This window comes from Alligator sinensis, unplaced genomic scaffold (assembly GCF_000455745.1).
Source record: "Alligator sinensis unplaced genomic scaffold, ASM45574v1 scaffold69_1, whole genome shotgun sequence".
NCBI lineage: Eukaryota > Metazoa > Chordata > Crocodylia > Alligatoridae > Alligator > Alligator sinensis.
The window spans coordinates 589815-611239 of NW_005842443.1; the positions used below are offsets into that span (position 1 = coordinate 589815).

General features: G+C 39.6%; 1 protein-coding gene across 9 annotated transcripts in view; it reads left to right on the plus strand.

The window, feature by feature from the left end:
- Positions 1 to 21425, plus strand: part of TTC3 (tetratricopeptide repeat domain 3) — a 99834-nt gene that overhangs the window by 33121 nt on the left and 45288 nt on the right. For all 9 annotated transcript variants that reach the window (XM_025212053.1, XM_025212059.1, XM_025212055.1 and 6 more), the window contains 7 exons: positions 4816 to 4864; positions 9818 to 9878; positions 13957 to 14023; positions 16345 to 16482; positions 19036 to 19116; positions 19910 to 20022; positions 20320 to 20446. In XM_025212053.1, the coding sequence (XP_025067838.1) occupies positions 4816 to 4864; positions 9818 to 9878; positions 13957 to 14023; positions 16345 to 16482; positions 19036 to 19116; positions 19910 to 20022; positions 20320 to 20446 (636 nt within the window). The remainder of the gene's footprint in view (positions 1 to 4815; positions 4865 to 9817; positions 9879 to 13956; positions 14024 to 16344; positions 16483 to 19035; positions 19117 to 19909; positions 20023 to 20319; positions 20447 to 21425) is intronic.

The following is a 21425-nucleotide window of genomic DNA, read 5'->3' on the forward strand; positions in this document are numbered from 1 at the left end:
GCTGCGAGCAGCTGCAGCATGGGGCAGGGAAGGGGCCGTTTCTTCCCTGCACTCCTTCCCTGCCCAGGGTCCCCCCACGCCCTTCTCCCCCCAACTTACCTGTGGTTCTGGCATGGGGCAGCCACATGCTTCCAGGCCAGAAGCCCTGGGAGGGGCTTCTGGCTGGGGTGGGGGATGATGCTGGGTGGGGCCCGCTGTTGCTGGAGCCTGCTGTGCTTCCCCTGGGTCCTACTGCCCTTTGTTCTTGTCATTTTTTGCAGGAACCAAGGGCAGAGAAATATTAATTTTCTACATTTTTTAGGGGCCCCGTGGGCCGGATAGAATTGTGTCTACCCCAAGAGTTTTGTTTGCCTATGCCTTTAGACCAACATGGCTACAACTAAAACCTCTGAAATGATTAGCATAGGCATCATTTGAAAAAGTTCTATTTATCCTAGTTTGAAGCCAGCATAATTTTCACTGATTAAAAAATGAGATGACACTCATAAATTGTGCCAGTTCTTCAATGGTTTGCAGCCCTGCCTGGGTAGACAACGTTGCCCTGTGGGGTCAGGCCAACTTTCATGATCTCAATATTGTGCCGTTAGACAAGAAGGTGTGACACAATTGCACATATACAAACACACAAATCACTTGGGTGCATACATACATTACCAACTCGGGCACATACACATCCAAACTAGCCTAGGCATATGCATACCTATCACCAATTCAAGCACATACACTATACACCCCAAAAGTTAGACAAAAATCAATTGTTCATACCCACACACTCAGTACACATACACAGATCACTAATTTGTATATCACACACACATAAGTTCCTAACTTGAAGCTGTGTGTGCTTGGGGTACCTGGGATACTTGGGGGAAGGTTAATGTGAGAGAGAGTTAAAGAGTAGGGAGTGAAAGTTACCAGAACCGGGATTAGAACCGATGGACTAGAGAGAAGCTGGCTGAGGAACTACTCGAGGTCACTGGTGCAAGGGAAAAAAGCCTGGTGGCAAGGAGGAGACAGCCAGGAAAGAGAGAGACGGAAACCTGGGAGCTTGGGCCTGAAAACTGAGGCAGACAGCTGAGATGTCTTGGGGGAGAGGGGCAGATAAGTGGTGGCAAGGAGGAGACAGCCAGGAAAGAAACTGAGGCAGAAACCTGGGAGCTCAGGGGGAAAAGGCAGTGGGGATAAGCCAGTGGCAAAGAAACGGGGTTTGGAGGCAGAGAGAAGCTCAAGACAGGTCTTGGAGGTGGCGGAGAGCCAGAAGCAGAAGGAGAAATGAGACACAAGATAGAGGGGCAGAGATTGGAGCAGAGCCGGACTGTAGTAAAGCAAACCCAACTCAGGGGTCCATATAACAGTTTTATTAAACAGACAACACATTACACAGCCCCATGAAGTTATTGACTCTCTCACACATGCACACACTTGCGCACACGTGCACTCACAATGGCAGCAGGAGAAACAGACTCAGTGTAAGTGTTGGAGTCCAGGTAGGGAAGAGAAGCAGAGTCCAAGTCCTTGGTTGAAGAGGGGGTGGGGGTGATAGCTACCTATCCAGTCTGGAAAGGAGTCTTTGTCCAGCAGGTGTTGTCCAGAGGGGGTCACTGGCAGGGCCTCTGGGTGGATAGGTGGTGTGGCATAGTGCTGGTCCAGATGGAGAGGGCATCCCAAGGAGTCTGTCTTCTCTACCTCTTTTTATGGAGCAGACTACCTCTGATCTCCTATGGGAGGGCCTGTCCCGGCAATGTCAGTCCTGTCCCAGAGGGCTCCAGATGTTCTTACTGAGCATGTGCAGCCTTGGCACAATGGTGGGTTGGTTCATCTTTTGTTTCTTGAATGCTGTAGGTGGTTCCAAGGGCTGGGTCATTGGTCCAGGTATTGGTGTTGATGGTTTGGTCATTCAGAGGGAGCTATTTTTAGACCTACTGCCATTGTCTCTCATTCATCCCCATTCATTCAGGAGCCAAGTTACATAGAAGGGGTAGGCACAAGTCATAGGTTACACAATGGGGCACGGGTAATAAGATGGAGACTTGACAAACAAAATGGGAACTTAACATGACTTTACTGTTTTAGGCCTACATATGTAAGTTAGCAATCACACAATATAAAAGCAGTGAAAAATCAATACAAACATAATAATTATCACTTATAAAACAGTGGATACCTATATCAAAATAGCAGGGCACTTATTTGCAAAGAGGGGAGAGAAAAATAAAACTTACTACCTAAAATAAAATGTTAAAGCTTATCCTACATCTTAGCTTACTTATACTTATCTATAGGGAATAGAGAGGGAGAGAAAAAGTCAGAAATGGTTGGGGAAAGGGAGGGAAAGCATTTTAAATTAAAAGAAAAGAAAAGCTGGGACTTTTGCTACAACAAGACCTTATTTGCTCGTCTTGTAATAATCATAAAAGCTTCATTCCCAAACTAGATGAAATAAAACAGAAAGGTTTTCAATGTGTTAATGTCTGGTTTTTTTTTAATTAATGTTTCCTGCCTCTGCTTACTAATTGCACAAAATTAGTTGGTTACTTATGCTAGATATAACTGGAACCAAGATAATGAATAATGTGGCTCTTTTAGTAATGTAAAATACTGAAGTATTGTACAGGTATGAAAGATTACCAGAAACTTGTGCAAGGGTGTTGCTGGATAGAAAAGCTGACTCATTTACAGAGAAATGTAACCAAGGGGAAAGAGCAAAGCATGAGGAAATGGAGGGTTAGGAAATTATGATGCTTGTCTCAAAACAGAGGAAGTATAGATATTCAGAATGTAAAAGGATGTTTTGAAGATTTTAAATTGTATTTGTTTTTGGAACAGCATCTTGTTAAAATTTGTTACCTATTGAGGCAGGTAACAAATCTGGGCAAACCTACATCATAATGTAGGTTTGCCAAGACATTGCTGATAAATACTTTCTGTACTGCGAGCAAAAAAAAAAAAGGTAGTATTTTAGCAGTATGAGATTAAAAAAAAAACAAACAAAAAACAAAAAAACCCCACTAATCTGAAAGTTAAATCATATTATAGAAATGTAACAAGTGCTTTATCACTTCACCTTTTTCAGAGAGATGGTGGTCATAAAAAAAAAAAAAACAACCTAGCATGAGAGCAGATTTCATTATTTAATACAAAGAGTGTGACAGGATATTTTTTAGATAATCAGTGTATTAGTAAACTTTTAGATTTTTACAAATTTAAACGTTCTTAATGTTAGTGTTTTTTTTGTTGGTTTTTTTGTTTTTTGGATGTGACAATTGTTGCATGCAAAATCTGATTCTGTAGTAGTTGGAAAAAATCCTAAATCTGCCTTATTTAAGATGCATCTCACCATCCGTGTACAACCATGAAGTTTTTAGAACCTATTAATGCAGATTTGTAGCTGAAATTATACATGCACTTTCAACAAATCAAGTTGTTTCCTACTTTAGCTGTAATTTAGCTTTATTGTGAATAAGTAATATTGGAGGGGTTGGTAGTGTTTTGTGTGTTGTAATACAAGAATATCTTAGCTGCTCTAAGAACTAAAATGTTGATTATTTGAGTTGTACACAAGGCTCTGTAGGCATCGGTCATAACATTGGATTGAAACAGACTTAAATGAAATGGCTTGTCTTTTCAAAGAAAAAATGGGCTAGAAAAACCATCTATGAAATATACTGGGCGTGTAAGAGATTCAAATTTTATACATTAAAGTTGGTTGTGAAATAGCTTTCTTTTCAAACTTGATCATTCTATTGGGGATCAGAACTGCAATTCAAATAAAATAGAAGGTTTTAATTTTTTTTTGAAGAGAAGTTGTCATTTGGACATGCACATTTTTTTTCTGTGTAATATTTAATGTTTGCTGAATTGTTCAGCCCCCTGGGGTGTGGGCAGGCAGCAAAACTCAGAGGAGGGAGGGGAAGCTTGGAGGCTCCAAGTGATGTTGCGCCTGGAGTGGCTGGGGTGATGGGGAACAGGAGCCAATCCCGTTAACTCCTCACAGGCCACATGCAAACAATGTGCCACCAGTTGGACGGCTCAGATTATGCTCTGTAACTTGGCATAAAGAAAAAGGATGATTCTGTTGGGGAGGCAGCAGTCTGACAGGACTGAGTACAAAATGGAAATCCCTTGAATGCAGCCTATGATTCTTAAGTAGAAGACTCTTTGTGGGTTTTTTTACCTTTTTTATATTGTCTTTTTCTCTTTCTTTGGAAAGTAAGCTAAAAAAGATAACCCCTCTTCTACCCAGTGTCGTTCATTTTTGCAGTCTGCCATTAAGTCTGGGCCTCAGTTTGCTCATGCTGAAGCTGTCTTTGAACAGACTACACACAATTTAGAATGGGGGGGTTTCAACATTTTTTGGTGGGTGTATTCCAGCGGCCAGTCCAGAAGCAGGGAGTCCCTCAGCCAGTCGAGCAGGGGGTCCCCTGCGGCAAACCCCAGAGCACCGCCAGCGAAACCAGAAGTGCCCCCACTTCTGTTCCACTGCTGCGTACCCCCTGGGGGCTTCCCAAGACCCCAATTTAGGACATTGATTCTGCTGCCACAGAAGTGTAATTAAGTACTTAATCTGTCAGGAACCACTTCCCCGTTCTTCCTTCCTCTCTTAATCACTTCTAATTCCGATTTATTTATTGCTACCATGATGTATTTTAATATAATTGTCCTAGATAATGCTGACCTAATTGTCATTTTCAGTTTAAACATAATGTATTTAGATTGAACTATTGTCTTGTTTCTTTCCCTTTCTTGTGCATGTATCAAATATTGTGGCTCTTAACTTGACTTTTCAAAGCTATGTATGTTTTTCTGTATCATTAGGTCTCCACTGATACCCTAAGTAAAGAGAATAATTCAGAGTTACCATCAGGTGAGTTAATTTTTTACTTTGTACCCCATCTGAATTAGCACTGACAATAATAGGAATTTGACAGGGTGTTTTTTTTAAATAAACTGTTGTCAGTCGAGAAACCTTTAAATTAATATTCTGTACTAAAAACTCCTGTAAACTATTATGAATTGTGTATTTCATTCTTATTTCTGGAATCATACTGGATTGTGAGCACTGAACATCTTGTCTTTCCAGTTTTCTTTATCCTTTGTTAGGTGCAGTTGCACATGCTTACTACCTAGTAAAAAGTCGGGTGGACGTAGTGTACAGCCTTGCTACTCAGTAAATCACTCAAATCCAGGTAGAGCTACCCCTTGGAAAATGTGTTGAACTTTACTGTATGTGAAAGTTGCTATATGGAACATGTATGTCCACTCCCAGGGAAGAAGCCCTTTGCTCTGTGAAGCTTCCCTGTCACCTAGTGGCAATTACGCAAAGAACCTTGTCTGCAATGTGTTGTAATAGCATCTACTTTAGGGAGGTAGCGTGGGATAGGCAGTCGTTTGTCGGTTACTGAAATCTTCTGTATAGTAAGAATGTGTTTTTCTTTAGTAATTGTCGTGCTGCACCCTTAGTTAGCGTATTTGTCAGCATGCATTTGAGATGATCAAGTGGAACTAAACCGTGGAAGATGGGATAACTGAGTCAGGCAAGGGGAGCCAGTTAGTTTTTGCCCCCTTTGATTCAAGAATAGGATTTTTTTTTTTTAAATAATGAGGAGAGGTGGGTGTAATTTCAAGACTCAATGAATTAATAAATACCAGTGTCTTTAAATACTGGAGCACAACCATGTTAAAGTTTATTCTTTCTGCTGAAAATAAAAGTTACCTACTACACAGTAATACCAAACTGAAGACAGCTTCTTTATGTGGGGAGAAAGTATAAATTTTGGAGCAGTGGGCAGTTTTTTATTCCTTAAAACTTTCTTTTTTTACTCTTTTCTTTTCTGTCTTATAAAAACCCCAAGTTACTTGCCCATGACCAGCTTTTGAAAAAGGACCAATTCTTGTAAAACTTTCAGTAGTTGAGAAGGCAGAATTTTTTTCTTGGAATCCATGACTTGCTTTGGTTTTAAATGGGTATGTAGGCGATGTATACAGACATTCATGGTGCTTAGTGAAATGTGGGTTTAGTTTCAGAGCTTGATCCTGCAAAATGCTGTGCCTTCTAGTCCTGACTGCCACTAAGTTAACTTTTGCACAGGGCTTTAGCACAAAAAGTAGTCCTGTTGGGATGTCACATCCTTCTAGGTGGTTTTCCTCAGTTAGGATCAGACTGTAGAGCACGTTTATAAAGTTGAATTCTAGATGCATAAGTGGGTAGCATATATATATATTGTTGTTAAATTATGAAATGGGATTCGGGACTAGTGTATAAAGGATTCAGACAACTTGTGCGATAAATAACAGAAATGCTTTATTTACTACAACTGTTCACTATTAAAGCAAAGTCCAGTATATTTAGCTGTAAAAGCGATAGTATCTCACCAATGCAGGCAAAGAGGCAGTCTCAGTCTTGTCAGCTTCTGAAGGCATGGATCTGTCACCTGAGAGATCAGGTTTTCTGGGCACAGTAGCAGTTCTTGTGTTGAATGATTTCTCACTCTTGGCACCTGCCCAGTTAGCTGCTTCTTTCCTCTTATACCCTGGTGTTCAGCATCTTCAGAGTATTCTTAAGTAGAGAAAAAAAATAAACCCAAGCAATAACTAACAGAAAGATCCTGTTGCTTAAACTGTTCATTATTGGTTATCAGAAAGTCCCAATTTTGATCGAATTACTTTTCTCAGTAACAGGAGGTTATCAATCTCTACTGAGTTGAAACATATCAGGAAATTGATTAACAACCAGAAAAACACAGATGTGTCCCTGGAAGATCAAGAGAACCAGAGATGAAACAACAGTGAATCAGGAGGAGACGCCTATCGAACCCCATATGGAAAATGTCTCTTCCTGCACATAAACACAAGTTAATTGCAAAGAAATATGTACTATAGTAATTAATCAAGGATAGATGTTTCACAGTCGCATACCAAACACATAGGAGCCTGCTTAAAATCTTCATAGGTATAGTAAGATAAGCTGGAAGTGATGCCTCTGTTTCTTTTCAGAAGGTCCCAGCTACAAACTTGCATCCTCTTGCACCATGCAATTGTCATCAATATTTTGTAGCTTAACTTTTATGGGTATGCCCAATTTAGCTTAAGTTTCACAGTCATCAATTGTGGGTAGTATTTTCGAAAGTAGTATATGACCAGGCAATAAGCAGAATGATCTGGATGTTGTGGGATGAATGAGTTGCACAATAGTAGGCTTAGATTAACATTTTGAAGGAAGAACGGGGTTGTTTTGAAGCTGGGAATAGGAAAAGATGCAGAGGGACCAATTGAAGCAAGTGTGTGTGTGTGAAGAGATAGTGTGGTAGAATTATGAGGAAAAGATGTTAGCCAAATATTGGAAGTTGTTGACGGGAGTTAATGTGGAAAGATAGTATAAAGTAGGGAAGGGATGTCATAATTGGGAAAAGAAAATAATTTTGACAGCTGCATCTGGATAGTCTGGAAGGGAAACATTTGAGAAGCAAAGATCACTATATAATAGTTAAAGTAAGAAGCAGCTAAGTTATGATCCTGGATGCTTTTGACAGAAGAGGATAACCAATTTTAGAAAGTTAAGGAAGGAATGGTAAAATGTTGGTTGGGGAAAGAAAAATTAATTAAGGTCAGGCAGATAATAGGTCTGTGAAGTGTTGTGACTTAACTCAGATTTATTCAAAAGCACTAATAGTTTTAATTCTTTGTTCCTTTAGGGTTTTTAACTCCCTCCCCCTTTCTTTTGTGAGACTTCCCCCCCCCCCCCCCTTAAGTGTCTGTGGTACAAGAGATCTTGTGTCAGTACTGATTTTAGAGGAAGTATTTAATTTGGCCTTGATTTGGGAGGAGGAGTTAGGTTGTGCATGACTAACTGTTACAGGCTTTAGGTGGGTGGAGGTAAAGCTTTCATTTTTCTTTCCCAGGCTCTTTGTTCAATGAAAGGCCTATGGATTGTGGGAGTTTTTATATATGGGACTTCTGTGCCATACTTTAAATTTTTTTTAATTAATTAGCATTTAGCATATTTTCATTTGAAACTTTATTTTAATGCATTTTTTTGAGCACATTTGCTTTTCTGTAGTGTATTTTTTTTATTCGTTCTTAATGGCACTTCCTAGTAGAACTAGTGTTACTTCTAATGCATTAAGGTGTTTCTGGGGTAAGTAGTTCACACTTGCCTTTCTCCATATTTCATATTCTCAGAGGAGATTGAAATGATCAGTATCAGTTCTTAGAGATAGATGATGATTGCTCTGGGTGATTTTATTTTGGAGGAGAGCTTGTATTGCGTATGAAAACTTGTTTTTCTGTTTTTTTATTTTAAATGTGAACTGTATTGAGGGAAGAACAGAAACATAGATGGCATTGTTTCATTTTTGGACTGAAGTTTGTGGTGTGCAATATAATGTCCATGCAACTTTTACGTATTGTAATAATTGATCATATTTTTTTGCATTTTTCTCATGCACAACTTGTATAACAGCAGTGTCAGAATGACTAGCCAAGTCTGTCTTCCTTTTGCTCTCAAACAAGATGTTCCTCAAGGCTAAGCTATTTTCCTGTTTTTCATAGCTTACCTGGTTTGTGACTGTTTTGACAATCTGAACTATACAATTAAGGCAGTCTTACATTACACATCCTTCAAGCTCAGGGCAAACAAATAATCAAAAATCTTTTGCATTTGGTCAGTTAACTCCTTGGCTTTTGTCTGAAAAAAAGATGGGTGTTAACACAACATGTTCTATATATTCTTTAGCTGATTCTAGACTAAGAATTAAATTATAGGCTGCCACAAACTGAGTTGGCCATGTTAATATCGAAATATATAATGTGTAAGATGTGTTTTATATAAAGTGCTTGCTTATCATTGTTTTCAGGGCAGTTATCCGTGTAACTTTTTTTTTAAATTTTATCAACTCCTATTGTTGGTACTGAATCAGTATTACCTTATTGACATTGTATATGTTTGAGTCATAAGGACTCAGCAGAGCTCTGTTGAGCAATAATGTGTCTCTTTTTGTTGAATTATCAAACATTTGCAGCCACAGAATTAAATACTGATCTGAGTCAGTGGTCTGAAGTCAAATAATATTTTAGACCAGTCACTTTCTTTTTTTTCCCCCAACCTTTCTTCATTTGCCAACTGCTAAACAATCGCAAATGGAGGTGATTTTCTGAGTACTCTGTACTTTTGGAAAACCATGACTTTAAGGTGTCTTAGGATCAGTGTACAAAATCGTCATTTTGAAAACTTCCATGATGAAATAAGTAGTATAGAAAATTGGATCTCAGTTATAGTTGCCTGATTAATGCTGTGGAGAAGAAGTCCAAATTTTGATGCTGTGGAACATTATAATATAGCCTGGCATAGGTACAAGAAAATGACTGGTGTGTTTTCTTCTCCTCTCTTTCATTCTTCAAGAGAACCTGTGGCTTGAATTTACTGAGTTTTTCGTTCAACTAAGTGTTTTTAAAGAAGGGAATTGTCTTTAGTTTAAATATCAAAAGTTGAAATAATACTGTGTCTTAAGTTTATGTGCACTATTTCCCTTTAAAAACTATAAGTAGGTCATTTAATTTAGTTAGAGTGGGATCTTGCAAATACACTACATTTTTAAGTACATCTTAAATTTCTGTTTCGATATATCCACCTGTTAAATAATGGCCTGACTTATTTTTATAAATTGTTGTGGTGCTTTGTTGAGTGACTTTTGGAAAGGGAGAAACTACACAAAGTTATATCAAATGGATAATATGAATTGGATTAGAATGTGACTTAAACTGATGCCTTTTTAAAATTAATGTTGTTTTCATTTTATAAACTGTCATTATTCCATAATAGGACAGAATCACCAAAATAAAGGAAAGCCAAAGAACAAAACTAGTGATTCTGAAAAGGCAAGGTGAGTATAGTTTATCATGAGTTGCTTTTTATGATGAAAACTTCTGGGATGACACTTGAAAATTTTGACTCTCCCTATTTTTATTTTATTTTTATAAGGACAACTGTTATCTTGGGGAAGTGTTAAAATAGATCAGATAGAAGGTTAAATGTACATTTTGAATGTTTTAATACATTTTGTTTGCTTTTTACTGATGATGTACTTTTTTTAAACTTAAAAGCTGTTTTCACCAGCTTTTTCATCCTCTTGAAGGCTATAACATTGAATTATTTTATAGTAGTAGATATTTTTCCTAGGCATAAGGTTATGGTCAAGGGGTAGAAAGTAAACTGAAAAAGCAAAAGCTCTGATGATAAATCCTGTCTTCAATAACAAACAAAACACTGGAGAACATAACTAAAATAATAATTCTATATTTTAATCTTCCTTTAAGTTTGTTCATTTTTTCTTTAAATTCTTTTTGGTAATCTTTGAATAAAAAGTATCTAGAATAATCAACACCTGAATACAAAATCTTAACATAATTGACCAAATGAAAGTAAAAATGAAGTCTTTTCAGGATTTTCATGGGCTGTAGCACTTCTTAAAAATTATTATTTAGATTGACAGTTTGTCCTTACTTCATTCTTGATCTGATTGGGCACTTTATTAAAGGTAATGAAAAAATCCTTAGGTAGACCTGTATATCTCTAGGCACTGCAGAAGTTTTTGGCTCACATTTTAGCTATAATATCATTATAGTAGTAGGGCATTTTAGGACTTTGAATTAATTTACAAGTTACTCATTATGTACTCAAGCTTTCATTCTTGCAGCCTTAGTTAATTGTTTTGTTATTCCTGCAGTAGTTGAAGGTATAAATTAACCCTATGATTTTGTTAAGGTGTTAATGATAAAGGGGAATTAAGGTTAATGAAAGAGAATTGGTGTGAAATTATGTTTTGCTGGAAGTTATAGAAAATTGCTTTTTAACTTGACCTAGTCTGACATATTAAACGTACATTTCAAGGAAAACCTGCACTTTAAGATAACTGTTGATTAAATGTATTTTAATCAGCTTTCATGGAGAGCTCTAATGTTTGGCGTTTTTTTGTGAGCCATGTATAAATAAATGTATAATATGAAAATTCTTGTTAAATGACTTAACATTTCTCCAAACTACCATGGTATTTGTATCTTTTTAGCTGTTTCTCTGATAAATTAGACATAACAATGACTGTGTTTGTTGGACAGTGTAAGATAATGTGGATCTTGTTCTAATTATTTGGTCAAAATGTACTCCTATCAGCATAACTTGGTTTGTATCATATTTTCAAGGCCTTGTATGTGCTGTTGTCTGTATGTAGCAGACAAGTTGCCTCTGAGAACTCTGATTCCAGCTTGGCATGCTGTCTTCAGTTTGTTTCTTATGGGATGATCCTTATTAAGTTTTGGGCCATGCTGATATGATTATTGTGATATTTCTGAGTCAAAGCCTTCTGCCTAGCAGATCATAGTGCTGCCCAGAGGCATGGCAGGGCTACTATATGGCATATAGGGATTTATAAATTATTTTTTAAGATGCTTCAAAAGTATTATTGTTTTCTTGTATATTTTCAAGTTGTTGTTGTTGTAAAAAATAATTTGTTTCAAGTAAAAAACAAAATGTGTTGTAGATTTCTAAGAGGCTAGATATCTTGGATTATCATTTGATATCGAGGATGTTTTAGTAAACAGCTTTTTAATACTCGGAGGCTGCACACGTATATTTAATGTGCAGCAATTAACTCCAGTGCATTTCACACTGGAGTTGATTGCTCCAGGGCACTACATTTACATGTGCACCCAGGATGACGGCATGTTGAGATGAGTTGGAGCAGCCCCAGCTGGCAGAGGGTCCTGGGGGTCAGCCTGGCAACTGAGGGCTTTTCTGATCCAGCTCAGTGTGCTGCAGAGGGGCTGGCTGGGGCATGAAGGTGTTTCAGTGCCAGGCTAGCCAGTATGCAGCCCTGACACTGAAGCATCTTCATGCCCCAGCCAGCCAGGTCAGCATCTAGATGCGTTGCTGCTTTTTTTTTTTTTTTTTTTTAAATCTGCAGCAGGAAAGTACTTGTCTTTACAAGTGTTAACCTGCTGCAGAGTTTATTAGTTTCCTGCAGCCTAATGGGGGTGCAGTGTGTAGATGCTAAAATGTCTACTGCAGAGCTAATTAGGCAATTCCACAGTTAACATCTCATTTAGATATGCCTAAATAGTAACACAAAAAAGACATAGAAGAACTGCCTTGGCCACAGGAACACATTTTCAACCATTTTCAGAACTGAAAGTACAGAATTTCTTTTTGTCAACAGGTTTTCTAATTTAACTGTGTGAATAATTCCAGTGTAGGCAGTGGGAGTATTAATGTCCTTAATTTTTAAGCATATGCATGTATGCTTTGTCCAAAAGCTAAATACTGTACATCTATTCAGTTTTGGGGGCAGTGTCAGATCAGTTGTTAAAAACATTTATAGAACCCATAAAATCTAGTGGGCTAAATTTCAAGGGTTTCTTAAAACTGAAATCTGTTTCTGTTTTATATTTCTGTATGGCCTGCAGCAGGGGTGGCCAAATTGCAGGGCCTCATGTGCTGGAAGACCTGTGTGCAGTGACAGTGGTGTTACTCCCTGTGGCTGCTGCTCAGCCCCTTGCCCCTTCCTTTCCCCCTCCCCCAACTGATTTTAGTTCCCAGAGGGGGATGACAAACCTTGATTTTAGGTGGCAGGAAGGGATAGACTTAAGTGAGCTGTGTAAACTCCCTGGGTTCCACAGCTGTGCTGAAACAGCAGCTCAAGCAGCCATTGGGATCAACACCACTGCCATAGGGCTTCTGGTGCCCCATAAACCAAATCCAGACTCGAGGTGGGTGACGTAGCCTATGAGAAACCTCGTAGGTCAGCTGTTTGACACTCTTGGCCTAGAGCAGTGGGGCCAATCTTTTTGGTAGCTGTCTCACGAGGTGAACCCTGTGCCCTCCAAGTACCACTCTGATCCCCTTCTCCTGCCCAATCTGTTGCCCTGCTCTCCACTCCCTACCCCTTGTCCAATCTGTTGCCCTTCTTTTTGTTCCTTTACCCTATCTGCTACTGTGTTCCCTGCTCCTTCCAGTCTGCCATGTGCTCCACAACAAAGGCTGCCCATGCCACTTATGGCCCAGAGCAGGTGTGGCCAAACATGGCCTCTGAGAGTGGCCACTGGCAGATGGTGGAGGTGATAAGCAATGCAGTGGCATGTAGGGCAGGTAGGAGAAAATAGAGCAGCAGATTAGATAGGGCATACTAAATAGGGAGAAGGAAGCAGAGCTGCAGATTGGGCAGGGGAAGAATGTCACTTGGAGAGGGTGCTGGGCTAATTTGTGGCAGGGCTGCCAAAAAGGTTAGCCCTCATTGACCTAGAGGATCAAAAAGAAAACCCGGTCACTTCTGCTATATTTACATATCGCAAAGAGGTTCATCCATCTTAAAGACTAATATAAATAAACAAGACAGAGAGTAGGAGAAAGGAAGAATTATCACCTGTTCAACAGATTGGTAAACGAAATATGGAATAAGTAAACTTGCCCAATGATATACAAAGAGATAGAAAGGTCATGGTTTTCACATAAGTTGTGAATTATACCAGTTTCAGATGGTGCAGGATCTTGCTTAATCATTTTCCTTCAGTTTGCATGGCTTTTTAGTTTCACTTAAGAAGAGTTAATATTTTTTTCTTGAGATGGATGAAGGCGTAATGTTTGTTCAGCTCATAAAAGAAAATATTGTTAGTCTTTTTTTAAGGAGGTGGATATTTGTTTAGCTCAGTGATCATATTCCTGTTTGTATATACCAGGGAGTTCCTCCGTTTATTTTGGAGATAAAAGATTCTTCTGAATTCTTAGAGATTTGTATCAAAGGCAATGAATGTTTGCTGCCCTTGACCATGGGGTAGTACCAAGTCAAATGTCATGCAGTTATATAAGCAAAGGACTTTCCTTGTTTTTTGTATAATGGGATATATCATAATGTGTATCTGCATACTCTGACTTGGAAATTGAGCTTATGATAATACTGTCTTTAATTGTAGAGAACACCTGAATTTGAAGATTGACTCTAAAAACATCCAGGATAAATTCTGCAGTGCTGTCCGACAGGTAACTGAAGAAAACCACAAAATGTTAAGATCGTAGCTTAAAAAACTTTTTGTCTCTCTTTATGAATAAACCATGTGATGTTGACAGCAACATTAAATACCATTGCTGAATTTGTAATACTTATTTGACTAACATGGTATACTTGATCTACTTGCTTAGCTAGTTTACCTCTGATATTGTTTTAGCATGCTTCTTTCTGACAAGCATATATCTGCATGTCACAGTGAACTTGAAGCCTTACTGAGTTTTAATCCAAACCTTTTACCACCTGGCAAAAAAAAAAAAATCTCTGATCCATATTGGAAGGTGCTTTAAAGAACAAGCTAGTATACCTGGCTTGGGGCATTGGTTAGATTTTGTCTACATTTGTGTATTTTTGTCTTTAAGGCAAACTCGCAAAAAGTAGCAAGGAGGAAGGGGGCCTACCTGCTTCCTTTTGCATCAGTGACTTGAATGGGATTACTTTAAGTACTCCTTGGATGCCTAGTAATGGAATAGGATCTGGTACATTGTCACCAATGTAGAGGAAATTTGGTATGAAAACCTAAAAAAACGAAAGAAATGAACAACCAGTCACTTAAATATTCGTCCATTAGCAATGTAACAGGCCTCATATTTATGACTAATTTTACCATCACCATTCTTCCTACTTCCTATATTGTTTTTAAAAGACAACAAATATTTGGAATGTTTTCACAAACTAGACTATTATAGTAACCTTTCTATTTTGGAGTTCATTTAGCATTTTTACAGCTTGAATTCTGACACTTAATTCTTCACAGAGAGAATTTTAGCAAGATAAAACTCTTAAGGTATAAAACTTTACATTTTACAATTGTATGTATGCTGCTCATGTGCCATAGGCTATTATTATTTCAGATATTTACTATATTCAAGAAAACAGTAGTATTACTTTGGACATGAGAAACAGCTTTCTAATCATTATTTTTAAAAGTATATGAAAATAAAAATGGGTTATTTCTAAGTATGAAAAACTGTACTTTTAAGCATGACTTAAGAATACAGTTTTAATAATTAACTACTTTGTGGTGTTCAGCTTGTCACAGTATTAATGGTGATTTTAAATGTGTTTGCATAAATGTATATAAAAGATAAGAAGGGCATCTTTTCATACTTTCTATCCTCTGATATAATTAAAAATAATACTCCACAGTGCTGTTTAGCCTCATGTGCCACCAGCCAGTTGGGCAACTTAAGCTCATGTTTTCCTTACTTCCTCCAGAAATTTCCCCATTTTTTACAGTTGTTCCTCCATCCTTGCTCTGCCTTCCAGTGACTGGATAGAAAATTATGGGCTTGACTTTTTATTTTAATTTAAGTTCCATCATATGTTAATGAGTCCTAGTGATGGCAGCTTATAAAACAGGTCCATGTGACACAGAAACAGTATAGTATTCTGGTCCGTTATGCACATTTTATATTACTCTGCTTATATGTTGTAAAAACCCTTGTGTGTTGTACTTTGACAAATAGTTGCTGCCTTGAAATTAAACTGTTTTGATTTCTCTTAATTATTTGTTCAGAACACAATCACTCAACTGTGTCCCTGGGGAATGAGTGGTGCACTGGCATGCAGCTCCACTGATTTAATAGGCATCTGCTGGCAGGAAAGTCTGCCCTGTTGTTCAGAACATAGGATTGAAATCAAAGACATAATTGTTCAAACATACCATGTTTGGAAGTGAACTGGAAGAGTAACACTTGTACAGTCATTTTAATTAATCCCAAGATATTTCAGCATTAAATATGAACCAAGGCCAAGGGAGAACATACAGGCAAGAGGGAATTGTTTTACATGGACTGGACAGCCTGAGGGGAAAAAAATACACAGAGAGCCTAATTTTAGATAGCAAAAGTGCTGAAAAGGAAACTTGAACTCAACTGGTGAAATTGGGTGAAGAGACAGAAGCCTAGATTTGAACTGAGGACTAGAGAGAATAGGTCTGTAAAGTAGGCTGGAGCAAGTCTAACGAGCACTGAAATGGAATAACTTTTAACTGACTTTGAAATAAGTGGAAAGCCAATGAAGTTATTTCAGAATGGGAATAGAATTTTCTTAAACTCACCCAAATTGGCTGTTCAGAGATGCTTTGGATAACAGCAAGCCAGATTTGACTGAATGCTAAAACTGAATTAAATATAGGAAGGAATAATTGTTTATAATTAAAATGAAGATATACTGATAGTAATCATCTATCAGGTAAACTTTTTTTTTTTTTAATATTGGGCTTATTTTATAATATAGTGAACCAAAATTTGATTGTGAATATTTTTTTTTTTTTTTTTTTTTTTTTTTTTAGGTGGATCCAACTATGTTGCCAGAAATGTTAAAATCTCTTGTTTGTGATGGCTATAAAGCCTTGATGGACCAGCGCTGTCGCAGTGCTGAGCAGGCCTTTTCGCAGTTGATGAATATTCTGGATCCTTCAGAATTAAAGGTAAAATCAAGGGAGAGAGTTCTGACCTGTTTATTGATTTCATAGATTTCATAGACATCAGGGCTGGAAGGGACCTCGGAAGATCATCGAGTCCAGCCCCCCGCCCAAAGGGCAGGAAGTCAGCTGGGGTCATAGGATCCCAGCAAGATAAGCATCCAGTTTCATCTTAAAGGTGTTCAATGAAGGCGCTTGAACCACCTCCGGTGGCAGGCTGTTCCAGACCTTGGGGGCTCGAACAGTAAAGAAGTTCTTCCTTATGTCCAGCCTGAAACGATCTTGAAGTAGTTTGTGACCATTCGACCTCGTCATCCCTTGGGGCGCTCTGGTGAACAAACGTTCCCCCAGGTGCTGGTGGTCACCCCTGATAAACTTGTAGGTGGCCATCAGATCACCCCTGAGCCTGCGCTTTTTCAGGCTAAAGAGCCCCAGGGCTCTCAGCCTGTCATCGTAGGGTCTGCTTCCCTGACCTCTGATCATGCGCGTGGCTCTTCTCTGGACTCTCTCAAGCTTCTCCACATCCTTTTTGAATTGTGGAGCCCAAAACTGGACACAGTACTCCAGCTCCGGCCTCACTAAGGCCGAGTACAGGGGGAGAATGACGTCCCGGGATTTGCTTGAGAAGCATCTATGGATGAAAGCAGAACCTTGCATTTATCGGCGTTGAACACCATCAGATTCTCGTCCGCCCACTTGCTGAGCCTGTCCAGGTCAGCCTGGATAACCTGCCTGTCTTCTGGTGTGGATGCTTTGCCCCAAAGTTTGGGGTCATCGGCGAACTTGGCCAGTCCGCTTTTGACTCCAGTGTCCACATCATTAATGAAGATGTTGAACAGTATGGGTCCAAGGACAGAGCCTTGGGGGACCCCACTGGTCACAGGACACCACGATGAGTGACTTCCATCGATTACTACCCTCTGGGTCTGACCCCGGAGCCAATTTTCCAGCCAGTGGATCGTGGAGGACCCAAGGCGACAATTGGCCAGTTTCTCCAAGAGGCGATCATGGGACACCAGATCGAAGGCTTTTTTGAAGTCAAGATATATGACATCAATCTCTTCTCCCTTGTCCAGGTGATAGGTCACCTGGTCGTAGAAGGAAATGAGATTGGTCAAGCAAGACCTACCCGCAACAAACCCGTGCTGGCTATCCCTTAAGATGTTGGCGTCGGCCAGTCCATTAAGGATGGCCTCTTTGATAAACTTTTCTAAGATCTTCCCCGGGATAGAAGTCAGGCTGATGGGCCTATAGTTAGCCGGATCCACTTTCCTCCCTTTGTTGAAGATAGGCACCACATTGGCCTTCTTCCAGTCTTCGGGCACTACACCAGAGCGCCAAGAGTTTTCAAAGATCCAAAGATTGAGGGTCAGTGTACTTTATCCTGTAAATATTTCACCTTCTTTCTTTTCTTTGAAAATAGTTTATTATTGTAATTACTTTTTGTTTCCACTTCAGTCTACTGTGTGCTAGGCACTGTACAAATAAAATATAAAGGAAGACCTAGTCTGTTTAAAGGAATTATAATCTAAAAAGACATAGAATGGCATGTAGGGAAGAGATGCAACATATATGCTGTATTGTTCCAATTACAGGACTGAAAACCCCCCCTACAAAAACAGGTCAGAGCCTTTCTCTCAGTATGGATTCATATTTAAGAACTCTTGTTTTAGCTTGTGAATTGTGTAGGTGTTTGCACACCTAACAATAACATTGTGCAGTATTCTGCAGCACCCATACAAAGGACAGCACCCCAGGATTGTAAAGGATAATACTTGTAAATATACGTACAATCCTGCTGCAGAGATTTTTACTTTACAGCAGTGCACGTATAGATGCTGCCGTGGCTAGCTGGGGCATAAGGGTTGCTTCAGTGTGGGGGCTGTCTGCCAGCTATAGTCCTGCACTGGAGCACCCTCATGTCCCAGACAGCCCCTCCACAACACCTTGAGCAGGGGGGGGGGGACACGGGACGGGACAGCCTTGGGCCGGCAGGCTGGCCCCTGGGGCCCCCTGCTAGCTGGGGCTGCTCCTACCAGGCTCAGTGTGCTGTCGCCCCATGTGCACATTCAAACAGTGTGCCTGGGAGCAATAAGCTCCGGAGTTAATTGCTTTCCATGAATTGCATGTGTACACACACCCAGTGTCAAGCATTTTATCAGTGAATGCAGCCTACCAACCCGTGTCACGACTTTGCCAAGAACGTCAGTTTCAGATTGTTGCCATGCTATATCTCAAGGTGGGCAGGTGATGAGAAGATGGTCCCCATAAGCCAAAAAAGATCAGAAATCCTTAATTTTCTTTACCTAGCTTAACGCGCTTTTTTTTTTTTTATATATACCCATCTTAACACTTTTGTTGCTGGGGGATAGTGATGGTATGAGCAGTGTGGACAGTTTTTTGTTTGTTTGTTTTTTTGTTGTTTTTTTTTCTTCCTATCAATCAGTAATAGTGGTAGTAATAAATAGTACTTCCACATCAAGGCACAGAAGAACATTCAGGGTTGGTAGCTTAGTCTTGACATATTCTATTGTTATGATTCCCTTGCTTCTATTGTAGAAGCTGAACCTTGCTGTTATTGATTATGTTGTGATCATCTATGGGCATGCTACTGCTCTTCTTGGAATAGGGCAGCCAGAGGTAAGACTTGAAACTTCTAAAGTTCTTTTATTGGTATGTTAATTCCAGTCCAGACAGTAGGTGATGCATTTTTGCCTCTGTTTAACAGACTAAGTAAATATCAGGAGAGGAGGTTTTATTAGATGTTAGGCAGTCATATTGCCTACTGTCTGCAGTGTTGTTTTTTTATTTTATTGGAGCTCAAGAAGTTAATATGGCAATCAAGACCATTACTTTAAGTTTTCAAATTGGATTTGGAGACCAAGCTAATGAAGGAAAAATCATTTCCTGTATTAATTATTGTCTTCCCTTTTTTCTAATATATAGAGGAGATAGTTATACATTTTATTTTTGTTGACTTTTGGTTGAGTTTTGTTGACAGTGTTGGTCCTTTAATGTACAACACCAGAAAGGTCTACCTCATTTAAAAAATAAAATTCAATATTTTGGAATATGTCTAAAAATAGCAATATAGTAAAGAAAGTATGTTCACTGGAGATTGGGGGTTAGTTAAACAGTGTTTAGATTTATTCATTAGAAAGTTTAAAGACTAATGGTAACATTTTACACATGCCTCCCTAAAGTAATAAAATGAATGGACTAGTTAAAGGAGAAGCTTAATTTGGAGTATGTAAGCTATGGTCAGTCATCTGTCTCTTTTCTCTCACATCTGCATAACAAACTATGCAATCAAACCCTTATTGTTCTTTGAGCTGATTAATGCATACAAGATGCAGTTAAGAACACCTATCCAAAAGCTTTTTCCTTCTTTCAAATAGACTGTGAATGAGTCTCTTTTAATTTTATTTTGAAGGAATTAGCAAAGGCTGAAGATGAATTTAACAAAATAATTGAACAGTACCAGAAGGAGAGATTTAATTGCTTGGCACATTATGGAATTGGAAAAGTATATTTTAGACAAAACAGGTTGGTACAATGTAAAACTTGAATGATTTTGAGTTTGGGCAGATGCAGATGTGCTCTTAAAATACATTGTTCTATTTTATATGTTCTAAATATTCTGTTCCTTTTTAATAGTTAAACCTTTCCTTTCAGCCCATTTTAATTTGTTACTTTTAAATATTATGCTAACTCAGTTTCCTTAAGGACCACATGAGTTGCACACATATGAAGTATTATATTCCCTGTAAGTCATTTGTATGAAATGGTTGTAGAGATTACTGATATGTAATCTAAACATCCTGTTATCTGTTTGAAATTTAGATTTTCAGATGCTCTGGATCAGTTCCTGAAATCGCAGACAATGGTTAATCGTAAGATTGTACCTGGAGTATTAACTTGGCCCACAACTTCTGTGGTTATCCAAGAGACTCGGCCAGAAATGTTACAGGTAATATAAACTCTGGAAATAAGACTGTTCTTTGGGAAAGAGAGAGGTTCTGATTTGATGCACATTTCACTTAGGTATTCTAGCTTGAATGAAGCTTAGTTTTTTTGTAGTATTGCCAAGAGAGAAGACAGGAGTTGCTCTTTAGAAACAGTAGTATTTCTCATCATTTAGATCATCTTCAATTTAAACCTCAATCTGTGGAGAACAGTAATCTGCTCCCACAGAAGCTAGTTAGTGCTCCTTGTGTGACTGCCTTTGAAGCATGCCAGTTCTTATAAACTAAAATCTAGCATTGACAGCTCTATGTGGTGTGAGTGTTCGTTTCTAAATGTTAATCCGCTCCTACTGGGAGAGGGGCAGACAGGTGGGGTGCATCTACGCAAGATGCTGTACTATGTAGTAGCGTAGTTCACTATGCAGTAAGCACATGTGTCTGTATGTACCCATGCTTACTGTGCAGTACTGTATTTTCACGCATATACCCCGCCCGCGGGTATGTCACACCCACGTATAACCCGCGGGAAATAGTATTTTTGTAAATAAATCCACGTATATGCCGCACCTGTGTATTCCCCGCGGCGGTGTATACACGAGGAGGCAGCGCAGCCCGGTCTGCCCCAGCAGCGGCGGCACAGCCCGGCCTGCCCGGGCCCAGCAGGGAGGCTACATAGCCCAGCCCTCCATGGCCCCAGCCCCCGCAGCAGTGGCAGTGCAGCCTGGCCTGCCTGGGTCCAGCAGGGAGGCAGCGCAGCCTGCCCTGGCCCCCTCAGCGGCCCCGGCAGCAGCAGCAGCACAGCCTGGTCTGCCTGGGGCCCAGCGGGGAGGCGGCGCAGATGGTCCCGGCCTCCGCAGCAGCAGCGGCACAACCCAGCCTGCCTGGGCCCAGCGGGGAGTGGTGTGGCGCAGCCCGGCCCACCTTGGTCCTGGCCCCGTCCCCCTGCGGCGGTGTCGCTGGCCCCGGCCCCCACAGCAGCGGCGG